The sequence below is a fragment of the Ipomoea nil genome, unplaced genomic scaffold (genome assembly GCF_001879475.1).
Source record: "Ipomoea nil cultivar Tokyo-kokei standard unplaced genomic scaffold, Asagao_1.1 scaffold1868, whole genome shotgun sequence".
NCBI classification, from domain to species: Eukaryota; Viridiplantae; Streptophyta; class Magnoliopsida; order Solanales; family Convolvulaceae; genus Ipomoea; species Ipomoea nil.
The window spans coordinates 855,141-875,993 of NW_017618296.1; the positions used below are offsets into that span (position 1 = coordinate 855,141).

Sequence of the window (20,853 nt, forward strand, 5' to 3'; positions counted from 1 at the left end):
ATTTTTAAAAGTCGAGGGACCACATTGGGTGCAATTAAAAGTCGGAATGCAAAATTGAGAATGAGCCATAGTCAAGGGACCAAAATGGGTAAAAACTCTTAAAGATTATTAGGACTTGACTTTGGAAATTACTGGTAATATAATAAAAGTGCCAATAATGATCGACAGACCAGAAAAGAAATAGCTCACGACAGGTAACAGGATGTCGTCGTCGTCGATTACGGAGGTCAGGGATTCCGACGAACGCACACCGCTTCTTGGGAGACCTTCGATTGTAGCACTCGGTGCGGACGTCCATAGAGCGGCGCGCAATTTGCGAAGAAGAGAGAGTATTCGTCAGGAATGTGTTCGTCATCGGAGAGGAGCTCACAGGAGAAGAAAGAAAAAATGAGTAAAATAACTAAAATACCCTCATTATTTGACCTATTAAATTTTTTCAGTGAGATTTGGTCGGCAATTTGACCGGCGTGACCAAAATTGATAGAAATTGCATAGTCAAGGTATTAAATTAACATTTTTAAAAGTCAAATGTTGCAATTAACAAAACTCCAATAGTCGGTGAACCAAAATTAAAATTTTCTCTATAATAAATTTATAATTTTTTTTTTCTAATTCAACACAAAAAATGGTAAATATGTAATTGAATAAATCATATATTTTTTAATTACTTAGAAAAGAATCCTACCCAAATAGGCTGAGAATTATTTTCTTTGATTTAAAGAAATCTATTCCTGACCCGAGCTTTCTCAAGTTGAAGGAGTTCACCCAAAAAAAAAAAAAAAAAAATTAAATCTACCTTTTAAATTCTAAAAGTTTGAATTTTCTTTGACTACCAAATTCCTTCTTAACCTTTGATTTATTTTATTGTGGTTTATTTCTTGGTTTTCAACAGTCTAGCTTTGATCCCCGGCCAAGCACAACAGGGGTGCTTACCTCACTGAAAAACATGTTTACAACTATATGCATACAATTTACAGAGAAGGCCATGTATTAATCAAATTTAATTTGTTTGACCATCTTTAACTATTCGACTTGATTAAATAATTAATATGAAGTTTAGTTAATCAACTTTTTGTAACAATTTATAAATGTTAAAATTTAAAAAGTTACTCAAAATAACTTTTTCTATTAATTTTTTTTAAATAAATTATATCCTTAAAAGATCGTTTTTGCATCTAATCAGCTATGAACTTAAAGTTAATTTACCAAACATCTTTCAACGACCACTTAATATTATGTCTTCCTATCACCGGAGATGTTGCCGGCGGCTAGCTGCAACTTCAGCAGTCGCCAGAATCAATAATTACCATGATCTGTTTATGTTTTCTTGGGGAGATTTCGGCTTTTCGTCAATTAATTAAAACATGTTCTTAACCTCTGAAATATGGTTTGCACAAGGATGTTACAGCCAAGACCAATCACTACACACTTTCGCCCCTTACTTCAAACCTTAACGACGACAGGTTTTACGGCCGCCACTGAACTTAACACCATTCTCGAGAGGTTGCGCGTTGGGCCCTCGCGCAGCCATCTCAATGAGGCCCTTTCAATTTTCTACTCTCCAAATTCCAGTCCTTCACACTCCCCCAAATCATATGCGATTCTCTTCCACGCCTGTGCGCGTCTGGGCTGCATCGACGTCGGCCAAGCTCTCCACCAACACATGCTTACCCACAATCCCATTGCCATCCAAGACCTCTACACTGCCAATCACCTTCTAAACTTGTATTCCAAGTCTGGCCAGTTGGACTGTGCCCATCAACTGTTCGATGAAATGTGCAGGAGAAATATTGTATCTTGGACGTCTCTTATTTCGGGTTATGCCCAGAGTGGGAAAGCTGATGCATGTTTCAGTTTATTCTCCAACATGTTGGCTCATTATAAACCCACTGATTTTGCATATGCAAGTGTGCTCTCGGTGTGTGATGGTTTGCGTGGGAAGCAAGTGCACGCTCTTGCATTGAAATCTGGTTATAATGTTTTTGTTTATGTGGGAAATGCGCTGATCGGGATGTATACCAAGAACAATGAAATCAGTGTATACAGTGATGAGAATGAAGCTTGGAGGGTGTTTAATGATATGGAGTTTCGTAATATTGTTTCATGGAATGCAATGATAGCTGGTTTTCAAATGAGTGGCCAATGTGAAAAAGCTATGAAGTTTTTCACAATGATGCATTCTGATGGATTGGGATTTGATCGCGCCACTCTTGTCACTGTACTTTCTTTATTGTCTAGCCAATGTGACCTTTCTTGGAGTTTAAAATTCTGTTCTCAACTGCATTGCATTGCTTTAAAAACTGGGTTTGTGTTAGATATAGAGGTTGTGACAGCTTTGATAAAAGCTTATTCCTTTCTTGAAGGAAACATTGGTGATTGCTATAACTTGTTTCTGGAGGTTCGCGGGCATGAAGATATTGTCTTGTGGACTGAAATTATGGCAACGTTTTCTGAAACAGAACCCGAGCAGGCTCTCTTCCTTTTCAGTCAGTTGCATACCGAAGGATTGATTCCAGATAGCTATGCTTTTTCTGTTGCACTGAAAGCTTGCGCTGGATTTGTGACAGAAAGGCATGCCTCGGTAGTGCACTGCCAAGTAATAAAAGCTGGGTTTGTAGATACTTTAGTGCTTGAAAACTCATTAATTCATACATATGGTAGGTGTGGCTCAATTGCTCAGGCTAGGCAAGTTTTTGGTGAGATGAGATTAAAAGATGTGGTGTCATGGAACTCCATGTTAAAAGCTTATGCATTCCACGGGGAGCCGGAGGAGGCATTGAAGTTGTTCGAGAGCATAGACGTTGAACCTGATGCAACCACCTTTGTTGCACTGCTCTCGGCTTGCAGCCATGCCGGGATGGTTGAAGAAGGGACTAGAATATTTAATAGTATGTCTGGAAAACACAGAATTGCTCCTCAACTCGATCACTATGCGTGTATGGTTGATCTACTAGGGCGAGCTGGACAGATTTTTCGGGCAGAGGAGATAATAAGACAGATGCCTATGAAGCCAGATTGTGTTGTGTGGAGTGCATTACTTGCTGCCTGCAGGAAACACGGCGAATACCAACTGGCCACCGTTGCTGCTTCTAAGTTAAACGAGCTAGATAGCGGGACCTCATTAGGTTATGTCGTAATGTCAAATGCGTACTTCTCGTTGAATAATTTTGGTGAAGCACAACTCACAAGGAAGCAAATGAAATGGCTTGGAGTTCGGAAGGAGCCCGGATTGAGCTGGACTGAAATTGGCGGTAGGGTGCACGAGTTTGCTTCCGGGGGGCAAAAACACGAGTTTGGAGAAGCTATTCGGACCAATCTGCTGGATCTTGTAAAACAGCTGAAAAAACTAGGCTACACTCCGCTAACTAGTCTGGTCCTACACGACATAGAAGAAGAGCATAAGGAGGAGCAACTGTACTTCCACAGTGAGAAGTTGGCTCTCATGTTCATACTCATGAATGCTAAAGACCCTCACTGCAAATCAGGTGTGGTTAGGATAATGAAGAACATCCGCATTTGCTTGGATTGCCACAACTTTATGAAATTGGCGTCACAGCTGGTTCAGAAACAGATTATCGTTAGAGATTCCAACCGTTTCCATCATTTTCTGGGTGGGATATGTTCTTGCAATGATTATTGGTAGTTGCTTCAATGCTACTTCCCTAGTACACAGCATTATTGGTAGGTTGGGATGAAAATGAATGAATGAATGGTCACCCAGTTGAATGGGCCAGAAGAATCTGAACACCAAGTTTCTGTCATTTGGTGACCTCACTGTATATCAAAATTGTCCATACATTTGGTGACCTCACTATTTGGTGAACACCAAGTAACACGAGTCTTAGGTCCAACCTGAAGCACTACCGTGATGGTCAAAGACTCAAAGCGATTAAGGCAATCAACAGTGTGCTGGAAGTAATCCAAACACTTAGTAGTGGCAGATTTTGATGGAGTCTCACTTTGATACTGGGGGATCCATAGAGTCTCGCTCATAGAGGAAGAGTACGTGCGCTATTGCGCTACGGTTTACGTAGTTGATCGGATCAGATGGCCCTTCGGGCAAGCAACCAAACCCGGCACATCCAATTCCATTCCGATCAAATACTTGGAGGTATGGCTGAGTGGCTTAAGGCATTGGTTTGCTAAATCGACATACAAGAAGATTGTATCATGGGTTCGAATCCCATTTCCTCCAGTACGGAAATTCAACAGGTGGATAAATTTACGTGAGAGTTGTATTTAAAGAGATCATCTCAAAATTAGAAAATTAAGAAATGGAAATGCAACAAGATTCTTTATTGATTGATTATCAATCATTTCTAAGCATTTGGAAATTTGCACCACAATTGACAACCGTTTTACAACTCCAAACAACTCCAAAAATGAATGATATAGAAGGAAATGTTTATGATATGATGATATCTTTCTCAAAGGAAATTGTTTATCATAAAGGAAATAAAAAAAGGAAATGTTTATGATATCTTTCTCAATATATGCCAACCAAGAAGGTAGAACATTCTGTAATTGTTCTTCAAAGTTCCTTCTGTTGATTAATTCATCTTAATCTTCAGATCTGTTTCTAGATTCACCAACCAAGCAGTTCTCAGGGACATGTTGTAGAGCTGGCCTACTCACAGCAGTCTGTTCATCAAGTTGAATGGGAAAATTTCCAATTCAGTATGCAGAACCACGTAATTATAAGCATTGAATAAGTGATAATAATAAGATGCTAGAAAGTGCATGGATCTCTCACCTTGGTGCTTTTTTCTGCATTCTGTATTTTCATCTCTTTCATCATCTTAGTGAGCTGTCTGAGACTTAAATCTTCCAAGGGCTTTTGATTCTTCACCTCAGCATTGCCCTTTTTCTTCAGCTTTTCTTTTGTAACAACCAATTTCATGCCACTATTATCAATGTTCTCCTTGTCATCTGTGACATGGTTTAGACCCATAGTTGTTACTGGTTCCCTTGGTGTCATCGTCTTGTCAGAGGGTGTTTTCTTCACCAGTGAGGTGTTGTCTGAATCTGTTTCTGCCACATCAGAAACAGAAATGTGAGCAGGAGGATCCAACATCAAGGTGGAGTTTGGATCAACTAGATCCTTGCTTGCAGGGTCCACTAACTTCTCTTCTTGCATCTCATCTGAAGAAGCATCTTGTTCAGAAATTTCATCATTCATGCACTGCCCCTCATCATCTTCATTGACAGATGGCTGATTGGATAAAGCCATGTTCCAGTGAAGATCAGCAGCATCTTCAACATCAGTATTAGATTCTTCCTCATTGTCAAGAACCATGCCATGATCTTCAACCTCACATTCAGAATTTTCTTTAGTGTCAAGTTCCTCCTCATCATTCACATCCTCCTCTTCAACATCAGTATTAGAAATTTCCTTAGTGTTGATGATGACCTCATCCAATTGCTTGGTTAGAATTATACCATTACCCACAACCTCAAGGCCAAGGCCCCCCTTGCACAAATCATCAACCTCAAAACATTCAGAATTTTCGTTAGTGTCAAGTTCCTCGTTACATGAAGCAGCACCCAACTGCTCACCAATAACAACAACCTCCTGGAATTTGGGTTGAAGATTAACATCTTCAACTTCACTGTCAGAAATTCCATTAGTGTTGTTGTTGCCCTGGTCCTCCTGCTCCTCCTCCTCCTCCTCCTCATCCAATTGCTTGTGGCCTTTGTTTAGCTCATCATCCAAGTGTTTGCATTGAATTGTATTCTCACCAACATCAACATCTTCAACAGCATGGTCAGAGATTTCATCTCTAATGTTGTCCTCAGCCTCCTCCTGCTGCCCCCCTTTGAAGTGAGAGTGGTCTTCAACCATTTCATCACCAGCTTTTTCCACCACACATTCAGAAACTTCACCAGCCATGTTATCACAAAAGGCATCCTGACCTTCAAGCCCAAGATCAGCACCTTGTTGTAAGTCCACTTCAACATCATTTGATTCCTTGCCAGCAGAGAAATCTACAGTTGCTGCATTTCCAACCAGAGTGAGAAAAAAATTTCCATAAAACACTCAACAGTATCCAAGAAAAACAAAAAATTAAAATGTAAACTGACCATAATTTTCAATGAGCCCATTGGTAATCTCTTCAGTAGCATGTTCTTCAGAGTTTTGATGCATATCAGCACTAAGTTCCTTGCTTGCCACATTTTGATTCTCATTTCCATTAGAGAATGCACTTGAATCTGCAGCTGATCATAATAAGAGTTCAGAGATGCAGTTAAACATAGTAAAAGATATAATGTTTTTTTTTTTCCTATTGTCAAGGCATACCAGCTTTCCCCTGTTCATCATCCAAGTGGAGAGAACACAGTTTAGAGTTGACTTCCAAAATATCATATGTTTCATCGGTAAATGAATCAAACGTAGCCGTCTGTGACATTTCAGTACCCTCTTTGCTTGACTCTTCATATTTTGAGGCTAACCTAGATGATCTGCGAGTGCTGTATACTGGCCGAACTGAAGTGTTCTCCTTCACTTGCCTCCTTCGGGTTGTCATACGTGTACCTGGTGTCTTTGGAAGATCTTTCTTTTCATTCAAAGTCTGCTCCCCATCTTGTTCTGTCTCTACACATTCCTTCAGCAAGCTTTCCATTTTTGAGCTAACTGAAGTTGTCGCTGCCCTTCTTCTAGCAGTTGGTGCTGCTGGAGTCTCAATCACATCATTCTTCACTTGGTCCTCGAGGGGCATTCTTCTTGTTGATCGACGTGTCCTAGTCATAGTCTGAGAAATTTCAGGGCGAATTGCAGCTCGTCTACTAGTGCGAGGAGCACTTGACATCATATCAGACTTCTCAGGTGACTCAACAGACGAATTTGCAATCTCAGATTCTGATGGCTTCATGACCTCTTCAATACCTTCAACCTTTAATGCACATATACATGTATATACATAAGCAAATTGCTATACAACAAATCCTTCCTTCCAATATAACATCTATTCCGTATGATTATTGAAAACATTTAAGTGTTTTATGTACATAGACTCAACATCAAAAAAACCAGAACTTTGAACAGCTAGCTTTTTCTCAAAATTCAGAATTACTATGGGGATCCAGTTACTATTGTGATCTGAAACTTGAGATATCAAAGGAAAGAACAGTCGATATGTACATTGCCTTCAATCAGAATTACTATGGGGATCCAGTTACTATTGTGATCTGAAACTTGAGATATCAAAGGAAAGAACAGTCGATATGTACATTGCCTTCAATCAGAATCATCATACTCAAACTAATCCCCGTTCCCAATTCGCACGGACTGGCGCAATTAATTTTCTCATATAAGAGGTGGTTCGAACTCCCGACCTCTCTTAACGGACAAGGGGTGGGTCACCACGCCAAACCTTTATTTAAGAGTAATTATTATGACTCATTAAACATAGAATATACGGAGTATAATATTTTTTTTTTATCATTATTCCCATCAACATTTGAATCATTTACATACAGAAATTCCATCAGGAAATCAAATCTAGTACAGAATCATTTCCAATCCAAAATCAATTAATTTGATTCCAGATTAAAAATCCTCTGCCCTCACTGTTAACATGGAATGGAATAATAATTTGCAAGCTAATTTATCAATTCATTTCTATTTCTATTTGAAATTTGAAAAATTACAAGAACAGTATTAGAATCGGAAATTGAAAACATGAAATCGGAGGGCTTTGACAGAAAAATACATGAACTCAAGAGCTTTATCCATTCATTTTAATTTCAGACCAATTCAAAAACATCAACAAATAAATACAGATAAATTTAAAAACATTAAAAAGCAAAAGCAAAAATACACACATTAAAAAACATTAAAATAAAATACAGATTATAACAACTTCAGACCGATTCAGTAAAAGAACTTACGAACTCAAGAGCTTTGAGAGCGTTGGCCATGGCGACATTGGTCATGTTAGCCGGAATCTTGTTCGACTTGCAGAGGGCTTGGAGTTGTCTCCTGGTGAGGGTTTGGAAATCCATGGAGGACAATCGAGATCGAAGTGATCTACTAGGGTTTGGTGTTTTGCTACTGGGGCTGGCTAGATAGTAGATGCTATAATGAAGAGCAGCGGCAAGGATAAAGAGCTATATATAGTGCTAAACCTGGTCGGCAAATGTCAATATAGCCGTTGGAGCGGAGATTCAAAATTTGAATTTCATTTTAATTGTATACTTGCGATGGGCTGATTATGTTTCAAGTTTCTGGTACATTCCTCTATGGGCCGTTCCGTATTGGGCTATATATAATGTACAAATGGGCATTCTTGGGCCAGGATCGTGGTTTATGACGCGCCTAAGGCAAATTATTGTGTGGATCATGGTCTACATAATTGTATAGACCATGAATATAAGGTACATTTTTAATATATTAAAAGTACATTATTTTTGTATTGGAGATACATTATTTTTTATACTGAAGACACATAATATAAAATAATGTACCCTTAGTATATTAAAAATGTAGTTTCAAAAAATGTACCTTATGTACATAAATAATGTACCCTTAATATATTGAAAATGTACTTTTTATTTATGGTCTACACAATTGTGTGGACCATGGTCCATGAAATAATGATTGGCGCCTGAGACCTGAGTCATGGAGCAATCGTTATACCCTGCACCACGGTGGACATAGCAATGTGCGTCCCGCGCCTCCCAAAACAACGTCGTTTTGATAAGTTGTGTGGGGAGTCGACGCGACACAGTGTATGTGTATTATGTTTGATAATTATGTACATTATGTTATATAATTATGTACATTCTGTTATACAATTATGTACATTATTTTATATAATTATGTACATTTTCAAAACATTATTTTTTTTTAATAAGTTAACAACAAACACGAAAAAGCGGAATTTAAAAAAAAAATGCAAAATCGACGTCGTTTTGCACCAAGGCGCATATTACAATGCGCGCCCGGTGCACGATATAAATTGCCGTCATGGAGTCTGTTTGCGGCAATTTATATCGTGAACCAGGACCCACATAGCATTGTGAACTTTGAATTAAAACAACATCGTTTTAATATTTAAACTTTAACAAATTTTGTAGGAGTTGATTCCACCAGAAATCTCTTGTCTTTGGTGGCAATTTTAAATTTAGTCCCAGACTATCATTTTTGTCATTTAACATCACAGACTATTATTTTTTTTAGACACTTTTAGTCCTTCTCATGACTTTTCCTATTTTTAGTAAGGGAATTTTTATCTATCCATATTTTTCTTTTGTTGTTTTTCATATTTCAGCCGGTTTAATTGGTTTAGGACTTTACTAAAAAAACAGTTGAAAATATGGTTACTAAAAATCAGAGGTTACCTAAAGTTTTAAACCAATTAAATCGCCTGAAACCGAAAAAATAACAAAAGAAAATATAAAAAGATAAAACTCCCCTTACTAAAAATAGAAAAATTCATGAGAATGACTAAAAGTGTCCAAAAAATAATTGTCAGGGACGTTAAATGAAAAAAATGATAGTCTAGGACTAAATTTAGAATTGTCACAAAAAACAAGGGGCTTTTGGTGGAATTAACTCAATTTTGTAGTTTTCTGTTTCTCATGTTCCAACACAAATTTAATTTATTCTAAGTAGAGAATCAATACTCTTAAAGATACTGAATTTCATATCACAAGATAGAAAAACTCACAACACAGACATACACATGTTATATATTTACTTATTCTCAAATTTGATGTATGTAGATAATATATGTCCTATAGCACGTAATTTCATAGACATAAATTTGTAAAATAAGACACAATATGTTGTGTGTTACACAACTACTAATCTCTTTATGGTACAAAATTCATACGCTTAACGTACAGAATTGCATGACATGAAACACAGAAACACATAACACAAGATACATACACATGTTTTATACTTACTTTAGTTCAGGTACAGAATCAATATTCTTTAAGGTACAAAATTGCATAACATAAGACACAAAAAAGCATAACACGAGACACAAAAATGCATAGCGCAAGACACAAAAGCGCGTGTTATATTTACTTTATTTCAGGTACAGAATTGCATAACATGAGACACATAAACGTATAACACACGACACATACACATGTTTTATAGTAAAAAAAAAAAAAGAAAATTGTAACGTGAATTGAACAACAAATGATCGACATCAAAATTAAAATTCAAAACTATGTCGTTTAGGACTAGGGTCCACAATGTACTGTGGACCCTAGTTCACGGTATAACGAAGTCACATAGTCGACAAATTGTACCATAGACCATGATCTATCTTGCATTGTGGATCGTGATCCAAAAATAACCTTCAAAATTTGTACTTGCAGTTGACACATTCTGTAAATGCAGTTAATCATTTCTGTATCTATAAACAAATTGAAGGCACATCGTAATGACATACACATAACATGATAACTATAGACACATAAATTATTAACTGCAAATACAAAATATGTTAACTACGTGCATATAAGATGGTGGTTAACATGTTAAGTGTCTATAGTTAACATATTCTGTACTTGTAATTATAGTTTATGGGTCTGTAGTTATTATATTATGTCTGTAATTAAATTATGTGTCATTAATTGTAAGTACAGAATATATAAATTATAGACACATAATTTATAAATTAAGATTTACAATGTAATATGAACCCAACTGGACTCACAATTGCACGCAGTTCCCTCATCACCCTTGCTAAGCTAGCTGCAACAGGTCACTATTTTCTCCCCAATCAATGGTAGCACAACACGCTTAAGCAATTCCACTGGTTTAATTTTTGTTTCATCTGGATCTTTTGTAAATTCGTAATACTGATAAAGATTGCGTACTAGGCTCTTCTTGGTCAATTTTATTCAAAACATCAGTTGATGCCTCCTTGTGACCGTCGTGGTAGTGGTGATGGTATTACACTGGGTAATGACATTATTTATTATAGGTCCATCAAAGATGTAGAACATTCGTGTTAATATTTTTGCGTGAATCAATGCATTATTCTCACCTTGAGGGAATTAGCTAGAGAGAATTTAAAGTGAGAAAATAATAAATTAACGTGAGAATTTAAATTACATTATTTGGTAAACTAGTAATTCACCTGCGCGATGCACGGGGAAAAATTATGTTATTATAAATATAAATAAAAAAATAGAAAAAATAAAAAAAAAATTAAATTGTTTAAATAATAATATTTTTGAGCTTCTATTGGTCAAGTATTTATTATTTTTATAGAATACAAAATTACAATTAAAATTTTGTATGGTTAATATAATCTCTAATTAGGTACATATTCAAATAAAATTATAGAGAGAATTTACATAATTATATTGATTTATTCTTAATTGTATTTCATCTATATTATAATTTTCACAATACGAATAATAACTAAGATAATTACATTTAGAAAGCAAAAGTAAATTTAAACTCTAATTGAACACATTTTTTTATATGATTATATAATATATTCTTTATGCACATGTCATTCCATAAACCCAAATGTCATTTTATAAGTCCAAGACCACTTTTTGTGGAGATAATTCAAATATTTTTTTTTTCTTTTAAAAGTCCTAAGTTTAGACATTCAGAAAAACATTAAAGACCCATACGATATATACATTTATATATATTTAAATTTTTATTTATGGCTTAAATGATTTTTTTTTTTATTCTGAAGTCCAATAATTGACCCACGGCCTGCAACATTTGCTTTCTTCATCCCTTCTTGCTTCTAGCATTTGAGAGGGAGAAAAATTATATGTAGAGGCTTGCATTAATTGCACTATTTCATATATCGAATAGACTTCTATAAAAAATTTAATTAATATTGTAATCCCAAGAACCACCATAAATAACAAAAGCATATCAAATAGACTTTCATTGTAAAGCCAGAGATTTAATTAATATTGCATCATTTCATATTTTCTATTAATCGGGAATCGGAATCTTTAATCCTAATATCATAACATTTAATAACCCCATTAATTCAATAAATGTAATCCTTTGTTATAGGCGAGAAAAAAATAACTATTTTATTTTTCAAAAAAAAAATTCAAATGTTGTGTTTTTTTTTTTTTTTTGTTTTTTTTATAGTAAAAGATGTTGTGGCTATTTAATGTTGGTAATTAATTTAACATTTATTATTTCCCAAACCATATAGCTTTATTATATGTAAGATGTGAATATAATAATTGAGAATTGAAAGAAGTGAATAAAAATTAAAATGTCATTGTATAATAATAATCATAATAATAATAATAATAATAATAATAATAATAATAATAATAATAATAATAATATAATAATAATAATAATAATAATAATAATAATAATAATAATAATAATAATAATAATAATAATAAGAAAATGATAAAATAGTCATTTATCATAAAATTATAATTCTTAAGGGGATCTTAGGAATTGCAATTCCATAGTTGGAGAGAATTGCAATTTCCTCCAATCAAACAATGAAATTGTAATTCCATGAAGTTTGGTAAGAATGGAATTACAATTTCAACATACCAAACACCTCAAAATTAATGTACAGTAAAGTAAAGAGAATACTAGAGATACATACGGAGTAATATCATCAATTATTTATTAATTATTTTTTAATTCAATATATACACAAAATATATAATTTCAGCATATACGAAGAAAAGATATTATCATAATATAATTCATCTAGTAATGTTTACATCTATTTATTTACAACGACAATAACATTTTTAAAATAATTAGTACAAATTATCACATACAACAAAATAAGTGATTTATTTATTAAACTAGTATTCAATGGTAAAAAATAATTTTAGAGGTTTTTTTTTTTTTTTAATATGTCATTCTTTTTTATGAAATAGTAAATCAATTTAAGTTAAATATAATCTTATCTAAATCAAGTTAAAGATTTGACTAACATTATACCAATTAGCATTTTACACGCGATATACGAAAATTCATGTTTAGTATTAAAATAGAGTTAATTTCACTTTTAGTCTTATGACTATTGAAATTTTGTTAATTTCAATCCACGACTTTCAAAATTGTCAATTTAGTACCTTAACTATTCAATTTTTATCAATTTTGGTCGCTCCCGTCAAATTGCCAGTCAAAACCTCACCGAAAAATATTAATAGGTATAATAAAGAGGGTATTTTAGTCTTTTTACTCCTCTTTTCTTTCTTCTTTAAAATACCCTCATTATTTTACCTATTAATATTTTCCGGTGAGTGTTGGCCGGCAATTTGACCGGAGTGACCAAAATTGATAAAAATTGAATAGTTAAGGTACTAAATTGACAATTTTAAAAGTTGTGAATTGAAATTAACAAAACCCTAATAGTCATAGGACCAAAAAAAAAATTAACTCTATTAAAATATTAATAAATTAAAAAATTAAAAAATTTCGTTCAAATTACATTTCACAATTTCATATAGTGGTAAATTTTAATTATCATATTTGAAAATATATAGAGAGATAAAAAAAAAAAAGAGAAATAATTTATAATTTGTTTAATAATAGTGCAAACAATTTGTTTATAAAATTAAAATTTACAAAAAAAAAAAAATTAAAAATATAATACTAGCTAACACTAACATATATTGGTATATAGAAGGCCAGAAATCTTTGCCTTGGGAAGTTTGTGGATGAAATTGAAGATGAACTTTTTTGGTTTTCTAGTTGATTATCCCACATTTTGATTGCAGATTTAGGAGAGCAAAAACTTAATTTGAAAAAATATGTGCGCAGACTGCTGAAAGAAATCACAGATTGCTTTAAATTGGGGTGTAAAACCTGAATTTCCAGTTTTATCCTTCATTTTAACACCAACTTAACTCTAAAGCTAACAGAGGACCATTTTGGTTTAAAATTCAAAAGTCGGAAGACCATTTTGAGAAAATTAAAAATTAAGGAACCAATTTGATAAAATGTCATAATCGGATGGCCATTTTGGGAATTAACTATATACACATATAATTTGACATTAGTAAATAGTTAATTTCAATATAATTTACAATTAAATTAATTGTTATATATGATATGATGATTTTAACAAAATGATAATTAAAGAATAAAAAAAATTATGGTAGATGTAGGTGTATGGTAATAATGGTGGATCCATTAATGTTAGAATTTAGGAATAAGGGTCAAATAAACCATCTAACTATATACCAAAGTTCAATTAGAACCTCCAACTAAAAAAAAATTCAATTAAACCCTTAAACTTATTAAATTTGATCAATTAACTTATTTAACAAGTTATCAAAAGATAACCGGTCAACTTTAATCACATGACATCTTATGTGGGATCCTACTCATAATTTTTTAAAAAATTTATTTTTTAACTAATTGTTTTAAACTAATTAAAAAAAAAAAAAAAAAAACAAACAAACTTTCTGACGGGCCGGGTTGGCTTTGGCTGCCATGGACGACTGCCAGACAGCTTTCCATGGCGGGTTGTCCATGGCAGCAATGATGCGATGGACAAGAAGCCATGGCAGCTTGGCTGCCACGATATGTTGTCATGGTTTTTTTTTTTTTTTTTTTTTTTTTTTTTTTTTTTTTTAATTTAAATTTTTATATAAATAAATATTATTATTTTAATTTTTATAAAATATAATCTTTTAAAAATGTTAATCTAAGTGGTATCTTATGTGGCATCCTACGTGGCAGGTGACTCTAAGAGCATCCACATCTGAAGAGCAAGAGGAGTTATTTCACAATTTTCAAGGCGTCTCATCTTACATGCTATGGAGGTGAGATAAATAAGTGAGAGAAAAAGTTGGAAGCCTCTGCATGAACCGGGAGCAAGGAACGAAAGAATGTCAGGGAAGGAGGAACTGCTGTGCGCGTTAGGCGCGCAGCAGTAGCCCACACGGGCGCGTGCGGTTTTTTTATTTTTATTTTTTCTCTCTCCTCCCACATTCTCTTTCCTAATCACTTTTACATTCTCCCCCAATTCTCCTCAACGGATGCGAATGCTCTAAGAGTAACATACTATTATAGGCCAACTAGGTTAATATCATAAATTTAACAAGTTTAAGGTATAATTAGAGGCTTTTTTAGTTCGAGTTTCTGATTACTTTTGGTATATAATTGAAGAGTCTATTTAACCCTTATCCCTAGAATTTAATAAATAGTAATGAAATTATGATAATTTTGTTTAATAACAATGAATTGTACAATATTGGAAGTGCAATTTATAAACCTATATAAGCACATAAATAGGGACAAAAATCATTGACATAACCTGAATTGATATATATATATATATATATATATATATATATATATATATATATATATATATATAGAATAATGGTCATATATGGTCATGTTGTTAGGTGTGGTTGTGTGGCGAAATTTCAGAATATACTTACAGTGTTAACAACATGCACCAACAGTGTAAGGGAAACACACCACAATGAAATGCAAAAAAATATCAAAAAATATACAACAGATCCAAAAAAATACACCATATAACTCACCAACCCCAATGGATATATATATATATATATATATATATATATATATATATATATATATATATATATATATTGTTTTTAGATTAGATAGACATTTAAATTTTTTATATTAAATTACAAACTTTAAAATGTATGGCCAAAAATCTACAGCGAAATGCTTCCGCCGCTACAAAAATCAAACAAATTGTCTCCTCTTGATTTGATTATTATTATTATTATTTTTTTTTTTAACTCAAATGACACATCGGAATGAGTTTGTGTGGGTGGTAAATGCTAGGGAGTGTAGCAATGTTAAATGGTGTAACAAATAGAGGTTTTGAGTTTTAAAAAAATTGAAAAGATTGAAAATTAACAATTTTTTTTATCAAAAGATAAAAATTTGTATGAGACTGCCCCACATATCTCAATCTGTGATACGTGTTGAATATTTGATTAATAAGGTCAAAAATCCAATTCATTAATAAAAAATTTGACACATTAATTAAAGATTCGACATATCTTACGAATTGAGACCCATGAGACACTCTCACACAAGTATTACCCATATCAAAATTGTTACAATATTTATTGGATTTTTTACATTTCTTTTTGTGGTTAATTACAGTGATGTGGCCGTTTACCTTTCTAGAATTACAGTTTCCTCAACCCCCCACCCCTCCCCCCCTCCTCGACCCCGGTCCACGTCGCTCCAGTCGCTAACGAAGGGAAAAAAAGTTGTTGAAATCCCTAGATATGGAATTCCCAAATTCTTAAACAAAAACCCTAACCCTAGCCCCATCCCCAATTTATCCTTTCACATCTTTTATACAAACCCAATTTTTTTCAATTCGATTCAGTCTCTTATTTTGCCAGAGTCCAAGCAATCAAAGCCCTTAAATTGCCTCCTTTAGTCATCTACATCCTAAAGAATTTGTAAGCTCTCTTCCTCTTTTTTTCCCCCCTTTTCCCCGTAAATCATCTTTCGGTTGGACACGATTAATATGAAGTTTTCAATATTATCGGTATTAGAAGATTGTATGGCGAGAAGTAGTTGAGAATTAGGGACGAAACAAGTAGAGAAAGGTAAAGAACACAGTATTTTAGCAATATTTGTATATACATCATATACAGGGGCAATTTTTGTATGATCATTATATATAGAGAGTGAGGGTGTAGTAGGAAGAGATGGGGAGCTCGGAAACAGAAGAAGGAATACTTGATTGTGGTGCTGGGTGCATTGTTTGGGTCCGGAGGCGAAATGGGTCATGGTGGCCAGGTAAAATTCTCGGTCCAGATGAGCTTTCAACTTCACATGTGATGACACCACGATCTGGAACTGCAGTGAAGCTTCTCGGAAGGGATGATGCTAGTGTGTAAGTTTGCTTTTACTGAAATTGTATTATTTCTGGAAAAGTTTTGACACTGATTTATGGAGAACAATTGAAGCTCTTACATTTGCTGTGGATGCTTCTTGATTGTGGGGAGCTATAAACAATTCCATTTGTCTTGGTTTATTGTTTTTCACTTTTTCCGAGTGTAAAGATAGAGATATTTTTCAACTTGCATTAACAGATTTCGGCAGTTTTAGATAATTAGATGGGAATACCCAGTGATTTAAAGAGAACGAAGGATTGGGGAAGGTTACTCTGAATAAAAATGGGCATAATAGTTGTGATTCATGATGGCATGCAGGTATTCATGCCTCTCTCGAATCAGTAGCCTTTCATGACATAAACATCCTAGTTAGGCAACTAGGTGACACAACTGAGAAAATCAATATCCCCGAATTTTTTTCTTTTTTTGACAATTAACTCATTGTTCGAGTTGCTTTCTATAGTAAGATATCTGTTTGTCAACCATTATGAAACTTACCTGAAAAGTGATTGTTAAGCTGGGAAGAAACTGTGCTATGATGGGTTTGATGAATACATTAATACTAATAAAATGTTTCTCTCCAATTGTTGGATTATATGGTAAACTATAATTTCTTCGCATATATTTTGTCTGTGCAGACTGTGCAGTCATTCAGGCTCAAAAATAAGCAAATGCTTATAGTTTTTGGCTGCAATTATAATTTTTGTTATCGTGGTTTTTTATGTGTCTTTTTAGGGATTGGTACAATTTGGAGAAGTCAAAGCGTGTGAAGGCTTTCAGATGTGGTGAGTTTGATGACTGTATTGAACGAGCTGAGGCTTCTCTAGGCATGCCTCCAAAGAAAAGAGAGAAATACGCACGTCGTGAAGATGCAATAATTCATGCTCTTGAACTTGAGAGGCAACTAGCAGGGGCCAAAAATGGGAAAACAAGTTATTCATGTAATGATAAAATAAATAAATCACCAGATGACAATGTAAGAAGAGATGTAGTGACATCCCCAGAATGCTTCGAATATCAAAATCAAGAACAGTTATCCCTGAAATCTCATAAAGCTTCTGAGAGTTCTGGTCTCCAGCTTAAGGATGAAAATGGAGTCTCCACTCTGTGTGGAGATGTAGGCCCAAAGGGAAACCAACTTAGTGGGGATAATTATTCCATTTTACCTCCTAGAAAGAGAGGTTTGCATGACTTTGGCCTTAGCACAGCCCCTTCAGAGCATAAGCCTCCAGTTGATTCAAGTGGCACTAACAAACCTTTCACTGAGAGCACTGCTCTTCCTGACGAGAGTCCAAACAAAGTCGGCCTCAGTAATGCAAACAAAGAGAGTTTAGATGAAAAAGCTCTTTCCAAGAAGCGTGATAGACGCCGTCTTGTTCAAGTATCAGAGAGTACTGAAAAGTTGCCAGTTTCTTATCCTCAGCCTGATAGGAGTAATGTTTTAACCTCTGTATCAGGAGAGGAGCAGTTTGGAGTTGTGTGCCATGCAAAGAAAGGAAGGTATACTTATAGAGCCGATGACTCTAGAGATTGTTTTAATGGTAAGATAAATCTTCCTACTGAGACAGATATCTCAACTTCAAAATTGGAAGGAAGCGACTATCCTCACCCAGATGAGTCATGTGAAGAGAAAACTTCTGAATCTACAGAATGTACTGAAACTGATTCTTGCAGGACTGACTCTCAGGAATCAGATTCAGATGATGATATAGCAACACTTGAAGGTATGAATTTGCTCATGTTCATTTCTGTTTGACATGTCAGCAATGTGCATGTTAATATAAAAATATAAACTAGTTAACTGAATATGCCTTGCTGCCATTTCTTAGTGCGATGGGTACAAGAAGTTTAATCCTTTTCTTCACTCTCAAATAGCGTTAAGTAATTGATTATAAGAATCTGGCATTTGAAAAATTATTGTCACAACCAAAATTGCTGTTTCATATCAGCCATATTGCAACAAAAGGGAATGGCACTGAGTGTTAACTAGTTGAATTATGTTCCTTGTCCTCTAATTCTGCTTGTTTGATGATGCAGAAGGTGCCGCATCTATAGAATTACAACCTAAATATTTGGGAAGATCTGAAGCACATGCTGACCATGGAAGCACAAGCAGTGAAGATTCTGATGACTTGTCAGGAGCAGATTCTCATCCTTATCTTAACAATACTGTATCTGCTTGTGTTGGGGTGTCAAAGTGGCTACTCAAAGGGAAAAGGAATAACCGAGGTGTTGTTAAAAGATCTCTGGACACATACGAGGAAAATAATTTCAAAAGACCCAGTTATATGACCAATCCTGTGGAAAAGAGAAGTAATGGTGGTACTGAAGCTAATTCATTGATGAAATCTAGGGCGAAGATGGCTGGATATGGATCTAGAGTTGCAGGTACCTGGAATGTTGTCAATTTGGGGGACTTATCTTGGAATGATCAGCATACAAAAGGAGGAGATTTGGGAAACTCTGGGGAGTACCTTGATCCTTTGTGTAACTATCACCATCTTGGTGGGCCAAGAGTGCTGATAGATGTGGATTTGAAAGTCCAAGCTGGTTACAAGAGACAGCCTGTACCTTTGATTTCATTAACAAGTAAGAAAAATGGGCAGGCAATAGTAGGGCACCCTGTCAAAATTGAAGTCCTTGAAAATGGTGCTTTTGAGAGCCTTTTCGGTGCAGTTGATGATATATGCCCAGAAACATTAGACGATGCATCACACCAACCCATGTGGAGGACTGCTCGTAGGACAGCTGGTGCCCGAGTTCCACGCCCTCATCTATCATCAATAGAGCGCGACAGAAATGTTAGTAAAGCTAGTTCAACAGGTTTTGGTCAAAAGGCAAGTCCAGTGAGGAAGAACACCTCCCAACCTCCATTTGAGAAGGCGTTCTCCAAAAGGCCACATAGAAATGGAACAATGTCTTCTAATCAGAAGATAAGAACGCTTTCATCAATTGCCTCGCAACAGAAACAAAGCGGTGATATGAAGCGTAGCTTCAACAGTTTCCAAGTGAATGGGCTACTCAAACAAGAGAGTATGCCCACAGTAGTGTGTATTCCGGTGAAGCTAGTGTTCAGCAGATTAAATGAGGAGTTGGTGGGACGTCATCCATAGAAACAAGCCTGGTATGGAGTAAGACAATACAGAAGTAACTAGTAATACTAACTTGTAATGTGCAAACAATAATATCATGTCTGATAGATAATGCATCCATGACCCATCTATTGTTGGGTCTTTGTTGTCCAATATCTGTATTTATTACCTGTGAACAGGGTTTCAAGTGCCAATTGTTATATCATGGACTAGTGTCCATATTGCATTGTGAATCCTAGTTCAAAAATTATATGTAGTTAATAGTTTATGTGGCTGTAAATAAATTGAAGGCACATAATATGGTAACTACTGACACATAACATAGTAACTACAAACACATAATATGTTAATTGCAATTGCATATTATGTGTTTGTAGTGCCTTCAATTTATCAATTTATTTACAGACACAAACTATTAACTGGAGGTACATAATATGTGAACTGCAGATACATAATCAAAAAGTTATTTTGAATTAGGGCTTACAATGCAAGGTAGACCTTGGTTTATTGTATAATTTGTCGTCAAGTGTAGCAGGTTTTGGGTAGGAGATCATGTAAGGGAACTAAACTACAATGGGGGGCAAATTATATCGTGCACCGCGGTGCATAATGGATTATGCACCGAGCTTCTAAACGACGTCGTTTTGTTTAATGAAAAGAACGGCACCCGTTTCGTACCGTTCTACAAAAAGTAACTCTATTATTTAGTTTTATTTTGTATACACTGCAGTTTCATTTCAACACAACTACAGTTTCATTTCGATATAACTATAGTTTCATTCGATATTTATACACTCATTTCGATATAACTATAGTTTCATTCGATATTTATACACTCAAATATGTGAAAATGTTATTTAACTTTATTTTATATACACTATAGTTTCATTAAAACACAACTACATTATCATTTCGATATAACTAC

The 20,853-nt window shown here is 34.6% G+C and overlaps 3 protein-coding genes across 5 annotated transcripts; 2 read left to right on the forward strand and 1 right to left on the reverse strand.

Annotated features, from left to right (window-relative positions):
* The first annotated feature begins 1,243 nt into the window (after window positions 1-1,243).
* LOC109193351 (pentatricopeptide repeat-containing protein At1g71420) lies at window positions 1,244-4,316 on the forward strand. The gene has a single exon (XM_019344222.1). It carries the CDS (start codon window positions 1,385-1,387, stop codon window positions 3,641-3,643), a length of 2,259 nt encoding a protein of 752 aa, XP_019199767.1. The 5' UTR covers window positions 1,244-1,384; the 3' UTR covers window positions 3,644-4,316.
* Window positions 4,282-8,074, reverse strand: LOC109193352 (protein hook homolog). Of its 2 annotated transcripts, none has more exons than XM_019344224.1 (5): window positions 7,888-8,074; window positions 6,299-6,890; window positions 6,082-6,210; window positions 4,754-5,994; window positions 4,282-4,641 (listed from the first exon to the last, which is right to left on the reverse strand). In XM_019344224.1, the coding sequence occupies exons 1-5, from the start codon at window positions 7,999-8,001 to the stop codon at window positions 4,561-4,563; spliced, it is 2,157 nt and encodes a 718-aa protein (XP_019199769.1). In that variant the 5' UTR covers window positions 8,002-8,074; the 3' UTR covers window positions 4,282-4,560. The 2 variants fall into 2 exon arrangements, with proteins under 2 accessions (XP_019199769.1, XP_019199768.1); XM_019344223.1 differs by having other exon boundaries at window positions 6,082-6,216.
* An 8,116-nt stretch (window positions 8,075-16,190) lies between these two features.
* Window positions 16,191-20,154, forward strand: LOC109193342 (uncharacterized protein At1g51745-like). Of its 2 annotated transcripts, XM_019344208.1 has the most exons (4): window positions 16,191-16,545; window positions 16,624-16,835; window positions 17,572-18,560; window positions 18,874-20,154. In XM_019344208.1, the coding sequence occupies exons 2-4, from the start codon at window positions 16,648-16,650 to the stop codon at window positions 19,947-19,949; spliced, it is 2,253 nt and encodes a 750-aa protein (XP_019199753.1). In that variant the 5' UTR covers window positions 16,191-16,545; window positions 16,624-16,647; the 3' UTR covers window positions 19,950-20,154. The 2 variants fall into 2 exon arrangements, with proteins under 2 accessions (XP_019199753.1, XP_019199752.1); XM_019344207.1 differs by having other exon boundaries at window positions 16,191-16,835.
* The last annotated feature ends 699 nt before the right edge of the window (window positions 20,155-20,853 follow it).